The 12,249-nt window shown below is 39.6% G+C and overlaps 1 protein-coding gene across 4 annotated transcripts in view; it reads right to left on the reverse strand.

The window, feature by feature from the left end:
- The window catches only part of METAP1D (methionyl aminopeptidase type 1D, mitochondrial), an 83,531-nt gene that overhangs the window by 45,914 nt on the left and 25,368 nt on the right, over positions 1 to 12,249 (reverse strand). Inside the window, exon 1 of one of the 4 annotated variants that reach the window (XM_035007768.1) lies at positions 4,624 to 5,022. The exons of the other annotated variants lie outside the window; for them this stretch is intronic. Within the exon in view, the coding sequence (XP_034863659.1) occupies positions 4,624 to 4,735 (112 nt within the window). The 5' untranslated portion in view covers positions 4,736 to 5,022. Of the gene's footprint in view, positions 1 to 4,623; positions 5,023 to 12,249 lie in introns of those variants that run through there. 4 annotated transcript variants of the gene reach the window in all.

Here is a 12,249-nt window from a genome sequence, read left to right on the forward strand (position 1 = left end):
CTCCATGCTGGGCGTGGAGCCTGCTTAAGATTCTCTCTTTCCTTCTCCCTCTGCCCCTTCCATCCCCACCTTCCCTTCCCCACCCCATGCAATAGCTCTAAAAAAAAAAGAGTTGCATGCTCTTCCAACTGGGGCAGCCAGCCACCCCAGTAAACTGTACTTTTAAAGGTGATACATTCTCTGTGGAGTTTATTGAACTTCTCCTGGTTTGTTATGGTTTGATCACACGCTTCCTGTTGAATTCTTACTCTTCTATTTTCCATCTTTGTTCAGGCTATGCTGTATCTAGAAGACTAAGAATGACTTATAGAGTTCCTTTAACAATAAATACATGATTAAAGTAAATACTAATCATGATAAGTTTATGAGAAAATCAAGAATCAAGTGAGAATATGTTTTTAATGTTCTTAAATTATTGACATGAATTTGTCTATCTATAATAGACATTTAAAGACAACCACTGTCCTTCCTTCTTCACCCCTAAGAAACTAATTTTCCACCATGGCTTCAATTTTTTTTTCTTTTTAGAGGGAGAGAGAGAGGGAGAGAGAATCTTAAGCCGTCTCAGGCTCAATTCACATAAGCAAACTATCCACAGTGGGCATAAAATACAGTTACTTCATTCGCTACCTAAAAAGCTGGAAATGAGAAAACCTCCTGCAAACTTCACCACAAATGACATATGTAGATAAATTAAAAATGAAGAAACTGATTTTTTGAAAAGTAAATGTAAGTCAGAAGGAAAAAATCAAATAATACACACATATATTTGCCTATATGTGTATAAAATTATATATATAAAATCAAATATACATATATATATATATATACACACATACATATGCATCCATACATATTATCTGTAAGTACAAGATGACATCTGATGGCTAACCCTAGGCTCAGAGATATGTGGTTTTATGTGCCAGGTTGGGATTTCTCTAGTGTTTATCAGCTACCCCAGTGCTGGCTCAGTGTCAGGCATAAAGTGGACAATCAGTACATTTGTTGAATGAAGGAATGAACCCTGGAATGATTTCAGCATTCTTCACATTGCTCTGAAGGAGAACAATGGGATGTAAGTAACCACTTACTGCTTTGAGTAAAATCGTCTGCCCCGATCCAGAAATCTCACGCTTGCTTTTGGGACAAAATAGATAAATACAAGGATTAAGAACTCATCTCATCTGCCTCAGGATGGGATGAGGTACAGAATTGGTGGCTGTGACTCACTTGTACTTATGCCGGGGTCACCCTGCCTGCAACTGTGGTTTCATTACAGAGCCCCAAACTTTTTACTCAATTGTGTGGTCATCCATTCATTAAGATGAACAAGTCTCAGAAACTGAAATAAGTGTTGTAGGCACTAGGACACATTTTAAAGATTACTACATTGTGAAAATGAGACTAAGACGTGAATGCAAGAAAGCCTTTCTGCTTTTGGTAGCAAACAGTGTCTCAGTTGGCAGCTACGGGTTCACTGGGAACACTTCAAAAGCCTAACTTAGAAAATGAAAAATCCATGATGAGAGGGAGAAGGTTCTTCCACCAGCTACTTACTAAGTTAAAATACGGAGCTTTCCCTAGGAAATAACGGATCTCGCAAAGAGAGACAACGAAACATGTGCCTCGCAATGGAAGCATATGATACCACCTATGATGTATTTTTGCCCCCAAAATGAACTTTAATCTGGTCAAACTCCATGATGGAAGTGATGGAGTTTATAGGAAATACAGGGAAAGAAAAATGGTAAGTGACATCATGGGGATCCAATCAGAAAATCTAGACTGAGAAAATCTACAGAACAAATGAACTGGTTTCTTCAACAAATAAATCACAAGGTGGGGGGGAAAGAGGGAGAGGGAACCTACAGATTAAAAGATTAAAGAGACACATCAATCAAATGCAATGTGTGGACTGTGTTTGGTCCCTGATTTCAACAAATCAATTGTGAAAAAAAGGAGAGACAATCAAGGAAATGTAGGCACTCACATATTTGATACTAAAGAATTCTCAAATTTTATAAGATTTAATAATGATATATTTCTAGAATACTTATATTTTAATATTTCAGAGTTGCCTACTAAAATATTTATTAATGTAATGATATACCTAAGATTTGCTTCCAGAAATAATCTGTGGAGGAGAAGTAGATGAACATAGAAATGAACCAAAATTATTGTGGTTGGGTGATGGGTCCATGGAAGTTCATTACACTATTCTCTCTACTTTAGTGTATGTTTAAAATTTTTCCAAGAAAAACCTAAAAAAAAACCCCATAAGATTCTATCAAGTTAAGACCCCCCAAAATACATCTATACCGATTCTCATGTGGTCCAATAATTGCATCAGTATCACATTGGATGTTTATTAAAATGCAGATTTCTGAGCTCTGTCCCAGACCTACTGATTCAGAAAACCCAGGTGTGGAAGCTGGAATCTCATTTTTAACAAACTAAATGATTTTTACACACATTGAAGTTTCTTACATAAATGATTTTTACAAACTAAATTAGAGTTTGAGGATCACTGACTGGGCATTTTGTGTCAGGTTTCATTTCTTACTTTCCAAGTGAGAAAATTAAAGAATGGAGATAAATTAGTTGGCCAGAGTTCACTTTGAGACCCTAAAGAGTTGAGATCTTTGAGCCTCTCAAGTCTTGCCTGTCTAGTCTACTGTTTAAACACCAATTGAGCAACACAGCCACATTTAAAAATATAGTATCATACGGAATATATCAATTCCACCAGAACCAATTTACCCTTTTGACCCTTCAAGATTAAAACACATATACACACACAACATAAGTATTGCCAAAGGCCCATATAAAATATCTTTAAAAAGAGGGCTCTATCAGGATATAAGAGCTAGTCTGGCATTCTGATGAAATAGAGGTGTTCTTGGCCAAATCCCTGGGATTTGGCTAAAACTGAAAGCCCATTTTCATTTGATAGGGCCTTGATATAAGGTATATAGCACGGGAGTCACCTGCTTGCCATTGGTGAAGATTATGTGTCAGGAGGCCATGTCCTTCCCCATGGTTAGGGTTCTGGAGGCCAATTCTTCTTATCTGCCCAGAGAGGTCACTGGTTGGGCTGCATGGTTTGGATTTCTCAGAGTTCTTCTTTTTTGTAAGGACACCCTTACAAAAGGGCGTCCATGCTTGGTAATGGCCTTTCAAAAGGTAACTGGAGAAAGTATGAGGTTGGACATTTTTCTATTTATCTAAATGGCTACATTCACACCCCTCTCCACTTTTGGTATTAATCCAAGTGGTCTGATCTTGAATGGGGGTGGGGATTAGAACTAAAAATGGAGGTACACAGATCCTTTATTGAGCAAAAACCAGTACCTTCATTTTCACCACGCCCCAACATTTTAGGAAAATTTTCAAACATACCAAAATGTTCAAAGAATTTTAAGGTAACCAATCATACTGCCTAGATTCTACAATTGACATTTTACTATATATGCTCTTTATCACACTTCTAAACATTCCACCATTTATCTTTCTGTGGCAGGGAGTGTATTTCAAAGTAAGTTTCAAAGCTCAGTAACCCTTTCCCCCAAATTTCAACATGCATATTATTAACCAGATGTCAATATGGGTTTAGAAGTCCTTTTTTTTTTTTTTTTTGGTATTTTGAGGTAAAATTTACATACTATGACAGGCACAAATCTTAAGCATATCATTTGATGAGTTCTGACAAATGTATACAGCTGTGTAACCAAATATCTATCAAGATACAGACTATAATCACACCCCAAGAAGTTCTCTTCCCTGCCTTCCCAGCAAACTCCACCCTCACTGAATGCCTATAGAAATATGTGATCTGTTGCTTCCACATCATCTGGTTAGGTCAGGGGCTAAAATTATTGTAACACTTCCCAAATAGGATAACATAGGCCAGAGATAGATTATTTTTCTTATATCACATGAATATGACATAAGAACCAAAACTTCATTTGCTGAACAGTTTCATGCTTTTCCTATTTGACTATATTCCAAAGTTTCACTTAAAAGCTTCTAAATCAAATTTAAATCAAATTCATGCCTTCTGACTGCTTCCAAGCAAATAGACAATTTTTCCACAATCTTTTATCAAGACAAACCTACAGGAATAGCTAGTATAGAGAAAAAGAATCATAAATGCATTTTAAAAAGAGACTAAAAATAATTCACATAGAAAATGCAATTAAGTTTAATTACATTGAATGCTAATACTCCCCCTGCAATCATAAAAACAAATGTTCGAAATATGGTCTAATGAAAGGAAAAGCCCCTAGTATATTGCACAGCTAAAAAATAATACATTTGCTTAATATCTGAACTTTCATTATTACTCTAAATCTAATACAACCCAGATTTCAAAAATTAATGATTCTGTTCATTCTACAATTTTCAACTCATGCAAGCAAAAGCAGTAATGTTAGAAGACTATTCTTAGGATATCTGAAAACTACCAATAAACAGCATCTTCTCATATTTGTTTAATAACTGCTGTCACTCTTTTCCTAAGCAGCAATCACAAGATGTCAAACAAATTCTGCCTTGACTGTGGGTACTGATAGATGTCTTTGCTTGTTTTTATTAAAAACAAAAAATTTTCCCTGCATTAATTACCAACATCGGAGAAGTGGGGCACTGCTGGGATGTTCACCAGCCTCTGGGCAAGCAGAGATGCAGCACAGAAAACCACAGGGCAAACTCCAAACCCCTGAATACCGGAACACATTTTTCTCGAGCTCCCTTGGGGACGCAGGGACTCCAAGTCTTAGATTCCCTTAAAGGGAAAAGCAGGCGCATGCATGGGGGCAGGGCGGGATCATGTTTATCAGTCACAACAGTTCATCTGGGCCTGGATCCAGGTAGTCTGCGTGTCTAAATTTGATGAACTATAGGCGCCACCAGGTAACAGTAGTGGTCAGGGAGCTTGCCAGGAACCTGTAACTCAAAACTGAAAAATGAAATGAAAAGACTACTCTGGCCAAGCAATTTCTTTCTTCAGGATGCAATATTGGCAAACTACAAAGCTGAAAGAACAGACAATTCTTTGTATGTTTTAAAATTTCTCCTCCCTAATGGGACACAACATCTGGGCCCGAAAAATATACACAGATAATTCCCAAACTTGCATTTTAATAGCAAACTGTCATGCTTCTGCAGGACTTCCCCCTTCTCTTCCTCCTTTCTTCTTTCTCTTCTCCACACTCTGCATGGGGGCTTGGCCTATGGCAGGGAGCCAAGGCCGGCTGAGGTCTTGAGGGTATCCGGAGGGCAGGTATGAGGGGCAATGGCAGCAGAGCAGAGGCCTGACCCTGTCCTGTCAATAAACCTTAACCCCGACCTGCCAGGCCCCTGAGCCAGCTATTCTCTGTCTAGCCTCTGTTCTAATTGCTCTAAAAATGACTCTTCATTTAAAAGTACCTTTGTGTAAACACCCCACAGGAACTGACAGTCATCAGAATTACCACACAGTTCTAGTATTTGAGGAGAGCACGAAAAGTCTTTCATTGGGGGAGGACTCTGCAAACAGTTTCAACTGCTGTGCGAAACAATGCTCATCACTCTTTTAGCTAACTCTGCAGGTGACATTAATTTGACTTTTAAGACTGTTTACAGTGAAACGTTAGATCTTTTGATTAAGTTATTTGAGAGTAAAGATGGATAAGAGATTTTCCCCACAGAACCAGCCTGTTTCTCTTTCTTCTGAGCACCCCTGAGAGGTAAGTAAAGCTAAAGTCCTATGCTTCCTCATCCATGGGTGAGACTTTCATAAAATCCTGAAAGGACCAATGCTGTTTACCTAAATATGAAAATCCAAACAAACAAGAATTTAAAAATGGGGAAGTGAGGGAGATAAGAAAAGAGGTTTGGAATAAAGTTTTTTAAATAATAAAATTAAATCAGTTTTGTAGATTAGTATAAAACACAAACTTCTCTTTACTGGTTCATGGCTTAATTCTTTTTCCCTTTCTCTTTACAGTAATAAAACATTTATATCACCTAATTTATCTAGGACTTCTTGGAATCGATTCCCTAAATTACTTCTCTCCCAAGGACAAAATGGGAAAGCCAGTTATTGTCCATTATAAAAGAAAACCAGTCTTGAATTTTGCAAATCTTCAGCTCTCTTCTGATGGGGTACAGGTTAAATTCTGCCTTTTAAAGTATAGCTTATTTAAATAGCTCCAATTAAATAAACTCTTACCTCTAGTACTTTATTACTAAGTCCTGACAAAAATAAAAGAAAGCCCACCCTTTCCATTTTCTCCATAGTCCTTATCACCTTCTAAAATACTCTGTGATTTCCTTATTTATTTATTGCCTCTCAATGCAAGCTCCTTGATGGTAGGGACTGTTGCTGGTTTTGTCCACTGATGCACTCCAAATGACTAGAACAGTATCTGGCACATAGCAGGTCCTCAACAGTAGTTTTAGAGTTAATGAATAAAAAGCTGAACACATTAAGGAAACACTCTTTTTTTTTTTTTTAAGATTTTATTTATTTATTTGAGAGAGAGAATGAGAGAGAGAGAGCATGAGAGGGGGAAGGTCAGAGAGAGAAGCAGACTCCCTGCCTAGCAGGGAGCCCGATGCGGGACTCGATCCCAGGACTCCAGGATCATGACCTGAGCCGAAGGCAGTCGCTTAACCAACTGAGCCACCCAGGCGCCCCAAGGAAACACTCTTGAATAAGGGTATTTATCTTACTTTTACTTATCTACCTCACCCTGTATTTCAGTATAATAAGCTTCCTTATTATACTAAAGAAGATTACATATGCTTTTTTTCATCAACAACCCAAAAGCTTTTTTCCCCTGCCACAACACCAGTTAAAATGCATGAAGAAAAAGGTTTGATATTTCAGAGTTGAAGGAGATCTTAGAAACCACTTCAAACTGAGGTCTGAGCCTACAGAATCCCCCAAGGAGTTTGAACATGCAGATTCCCAGGCCCCACTCCACACCTACTAACAAGGAATCCCTATGTTCAAGTACTTTATCATCTAGAAGGAAAAATAAAGATAAACTGATTAACCCACGGTTGTGATCAGGATGCTGTTGGAACCAGGAGGAGGTGCATATAAATCAAAGTGTATGGAGCTGAATTCGAAAGTATGAACAGAAATGTATTAGACAAGTATCAGTGGTGGGATATGCATTTCACGTAGAAAGTAGTCTTTGTAAAATCTATAGGTGCTATGGCTTGAGGGAAGAATGTCCATCACAAGATTAGAGAAGGTGGCTGAGGGTCAAAATACAAAGAGCTTTGTGTTCTAAGATAAGGAGTTTGAATTTTATCTTAAGAACTGGGGGAAGACAGGGGCTCCTGGATGGCTTAGTCAGCTGAGCATCCGACTCTTGAGTACGGCTCAGATCATGATCTCAGGGTCCTGGGATCAAGCCCCGCATCGGACTCTGCACTGAGTGTGGAGTTTGCTTGAGATTCTCTCTCTCCCTCTGCCCCTCCCCTACTTGTGCATGCTCTCTCTCTCTTTCTCTTTTTTTATTAAAGATTTTTTTTGACAGAGAGAGAGAGCACAAGCACAAGCAGGGGGAGCTGTAGGCAGAGGGAGAGGGAGAAGCAGGCTCCCTGCTGAGCAGGGAGCCCGATGCGGTTCTTGATCCTAGGACCCTGGGATCATGATCTGAGCCAAAGGCAGATGCTTAACTGACTGAGCCACCCAGGCGCCCCTCTTTCTCTCTTGAAATAAATAAAATATTTTTTAAAAAGTGGGGGAAGACATTGAAGCCTTGGGCAAAGAAAAGTCATGATCATATTTAAATTTTAGAAATATCTGGAGAATGGATTGATTGGGGTGGGCTGGGGTTAGGGGCAGATTAGAGGCAAGGAAATAAAAAAAAAGGCTACTGCAGTACAGAAGGGGACAAGTGATGTGGCCCTGACTGGGAAGTCACCCAGGAGGCAGTAACTACAGCATCCACAGTGGCTGTGTGAAATGAGTGAGAGTCTAGAAATTGCTTACTCCCTTCTCTACTTCCCCCACGTTTCTGGCCTAGGACCTTGGGTGAATGCTGGAGTTATTAACCCAAACAGGGAAAAGAGGAAGAGGAGCAGACTTCTTGGGCTAAGATGGTAAGGTCCATTTTGGACATGTTGACATTGCAGTGGTTCTCAAAGTGTGCTTCTTCAGACTAGCTCCATCAGCATCACCTGGGAACTCACCAGAAATACAAATTTTGAGGGGCGCCTGGGTGGTTCAGTCAGTTAAGTATCTGACTCTTGAATTCAGCTCGGGTCATGATCTCAGGGTCACGAGATTGAGCCCTGTGTTAGGCTCCATGCTGAGCATGGAGCCTGCTTAAGGTTCTCTCTCCCCCTCTCCCTCTGCCCCTCCCCCGCCTCTCTCTCTCTTAAAAAAGAAAGAGAGAGAAAGAAAGAAAGAAAGAAAGAAAGAGAAAGAAAGAAAGAAAGAAAGAAAGAAAGAAAGAAAGAAAGAAAGAAAGAAAGAAAGAAAGAAAGAAAGAAAGAAAGAAAAAGAAATATAAATTCTGGGAGTTGGGTGGAGCTCAGCTTTCAACAAGCCCTCCAGGTGATTCTAATACACACTGAAGTTTAGAACCACTGACGTAGCCTGATGTCTAACTCCAGAGGATAGTTAGCTTTGGGGAATGAATAGATCATAGATTAGATAGATAGATAGATAGATAGATAGATAGATAGATAGATGATAGATAGATAGATAGATAGATAGATAGATAGATAGATAGATAGATTAGAAAGGAGTCTAAAGCCTAAAGCCATCAGCTACCAACTAAGAGACATGCCTAAGGTCACATGACAAGTTACAACCAGAGCTAAAGTTACCACTCCTACAGTCTCCTGTTTGCTACCTCTGTACAACATGCAAGTGTCTCTTAAGTGAGGCTCTTAGATAAAGGAAAGACTTCTAATACAATTTATCCTATTTGTTGTACCTTAATATAACAGGATATCCTTCAAACTCTGACTGCAATTCATTACTGGAACCCTTGCATTCTCATAAATGTGTTCATAGCCATGAAGTCCAGTTGATCACCTTTGCCATCTGTGGCATGATAGGTCCTCTCATTTCCCAGATGCACATATTTTATAATAACCTTTTTAAAGCTTTTCTGCTTTCGTATCTTAATCATCACAGTAGGTAATCTGCATAATAAGCAGACACAAATGTATAGGTCTCAATTTTATTTACTATTCTGAATCTTCTTATTCCAAACACCGTGTTCAATAGCAACTGCATCTCCTCCATAGGACACTTCCTTGTATTCAATGACACCAGGACCATTTACAGGCTCTCTTCAATGTTGGGAAGGAGTTATTTATAGCAAGATTCTCTTTTTTTCTTAAGTTTTCATTTAGATTCCAGTTACTTAGCATTCAGTGTGATATTAGTTTCAGGTGTATAATATTCAACACTTCCATACATCGCCCAGTGCTCATCACAAGTGTAGTGGATTCTCAATTAAATCTCTATTTTTTACATAAAAACCCTGAATTTTCCCTTGGAGGTTTTTTTATACTCCCTTCAAATTACCACCTTATCTTGTCTTGGGTTAATATTAAAAGGTTCTCCCTTGTATCCAAGTATTAATGCTACTCTTGGCAAGATGACTAAATTTCATTCATTTAGCAAATAGTTATTTAGTTCTTACCCTCTTGTGTATGTACTGGGGAGGGAGAGAGGTGATTATGAATTACTTATACACATTTCCTGCCCTAGCAGTCTCGATAATCCAGTAGCATGCCAAGGTTAGTGTGAAAATCATTACAAATATAACAGCTCATGACTCACAGTAAGTGACTATGGAAGAAAAGATGGACTCATTCCATCTCATCCCATCCATTCTCATCCCATTCCAACCTCTTTCTAAGTGGTCTTCTGTACTGCAGAGACTGGATTGCTAAAAACTACATTTCCCAGACTCCTCTACATAGAGGTTCTACATCTGAATTTTGCTCTACCAATTAGATGCATTCGTGGGATATTTGAAGGGGGAAGTGTGGTGAAGGCCTCGTCCCTATTGCTTCTGCTATTCTTTTTTCTGCTGGGAAGCATACTTGTGGAAACGTTAGGTTTTTCTGAGCAGCATTCTGCTGTCCCATATTAGCTTTGTGAGAAGCAGCCGGAAGCGGTGGAAGCTTAGCTGCCATGGTAGGCTAGTCCAACCTGCTCCCTTGCTGGGTCGGTTCTGGGAGCTGTTGCCTACGTTGTTCCTGCAGGCCCAGCCTACAGGCTGTTTCTTTCACCTCCCAACAATTAGGAACATCCGATTCCCACACTAAAGGCATTTCTACTTGAAATAGCTGGAGTGACCTCAGCTTTCTGCAACTTAACTCCAACGGGTGGGGTTCCAATATTGGTGGAAAAAAGGAAGGGAGGGAGGAGGGGAGGCGGACAGACAAGATCACAACTATTAGGGAAGATCAAGAGAGGCCCAATAGAGAAGGTGGTGCCTGACATAGTACTTGATATATAGAAGGTATTTTGACAAAAACGAAAGGGACGGGACTAGCACACTAGACTGAAAGTAAAGTGTGAACAAAAGTATAGAGTTATGAAAGCCCTGGGTACATTAAGGGTTGAGTGGTCTAGTTTTTGTTAAAGTATGTTTATTTTGGAAGGGTAGAATAAGACCATACTCCAAAAGATTTAAAGTGCTTAGGGTAAAGAGTTTAGATTTAATTCCACAAATTATTAAAGTTTTTGAGTAGGGGAATGCCAATATTAGAAATGACTTCTTAGAGAAATGAAAAGGGTAACAAGGATTGGAATGGGGAATCAGGATACGGTACAATTAGGAGGTTATTGCAAGAGGATGGATGAGAAGTAGTGAGGGATTAAACCTCTGTGGTAATTTAGGCAATGTACGAAAGGGGATGGACACAAGAGACTGCAGAGATATAATTTACAGAACTTGACAACTGATTAAATATATACAGATTAGGGGAGAGTAGTCAAAGATGACTCTGAGGACAGGGGTGCCATTAACAGAAAGAGGGAGCACCAAGGTGGAGGGGATGAGTTGGTTCTGGTCTGGGGAAGACTTAATTTGGCTTTGGATTTACTGAATGTGAAGTAGTAGCAGGACCTTATGTGAGGGTGTCTAGAGAGCATTTGAAAAGACAGGGTTAGTCCTGAGAAGATAAGTCAACCATATTGAATCTGGAAACTTACCTCATTATCTGATGACACTTTATCTAAAGAATTAACTAAATAGAAACTAACTATAAAGGCTTCCTACCCCTCTAGCTACTCCTCATCCTCTTTTGCAGGCTTCCCTTCCCTGATCACCCCTTACAAATCAGTTTTCCTTAGGGACCCATTCTCACTCCTTTTCTTGACAATCTACCACCTGCCCCTAGGGAGCTTATATTGTCAACACATGTTCATGACATCCAAATCCGCATCTCTAACCCAAATCCCTCCCTAGAACTCTCCTTATCTGTTTATCTCCTCTGTTTACTAGAATCTCTACTTGGCTGTCTCCAGGCACTTCAGACTCAACATGTCCCAAATTAGACTGATCATATTCTCCTCCAAACCTGGTCCCTACTCCAGTGTTCCCAATGAATGGCACCATAATCCAATCAACTGCCCAAAACTGAAGCTGGAAATCAGTGGGTCACCCACAACTTATCTTTTTCCATCACCACCATCCCCAAATCCAAACAATAACCAATTTGTGAGTCTACCACACAAATATCTACTAAAACCATTCACTTCTCTCCACCCCCACTATCCTGGTCCAGGCCACTATAATCTTTTACCCCAAACAGCTGCAACTACTTCCCTACTGTTCTCTCAGTTTCTAAAGTCATCATCCTACAAATCATTCTCTTCCCTGAAGCCAGTGGGATCTTTATACCAATGCAAATTTGAACAGGTCACTTCCTCACTTATGATTTCTCACTTGACTTCCTAACTGCCATTATTGATAAAACCTAAACATCATTACTTGTGTTGGTTAGCTTTTGCTTTGTCAAAGTACCCCAAGAATGAGTGCCCTAAGACAACAAACTTTATTTCTCATGGCTCTGTGGGTTGGCTGGGTAGTTCTTCTGGTCTGGGCAAGCTCAGCTGATCTCTGTGGTAATCTAGGGGCTCTGCTAAGACTGAGATGACCTCATTCCCATGTCTGAAGGTTGGCTCAGCATTAGCTGGGAGATGGTGAAGACTCAACCATGTGTCTCCCATCATCCAACAGGAGAGCTTGGCAGCACTCATATATGGTGATCAGAGGG

This window comes from Mirounga leonina, unplaced genomic scaffold (genome assembly GCF_011800145.1).
Source record: "Mirounga leonina isolate KUSES-001 unplaced genomic scaffold, KU_Mleo_1.0 Mir_151, whole genome shotgun sequence".
NCBI lineage: Eukaryota > Metazoa > Chordata > Mammalia > Carnivora > Phocidae > Mirounga > Mirounga leonina.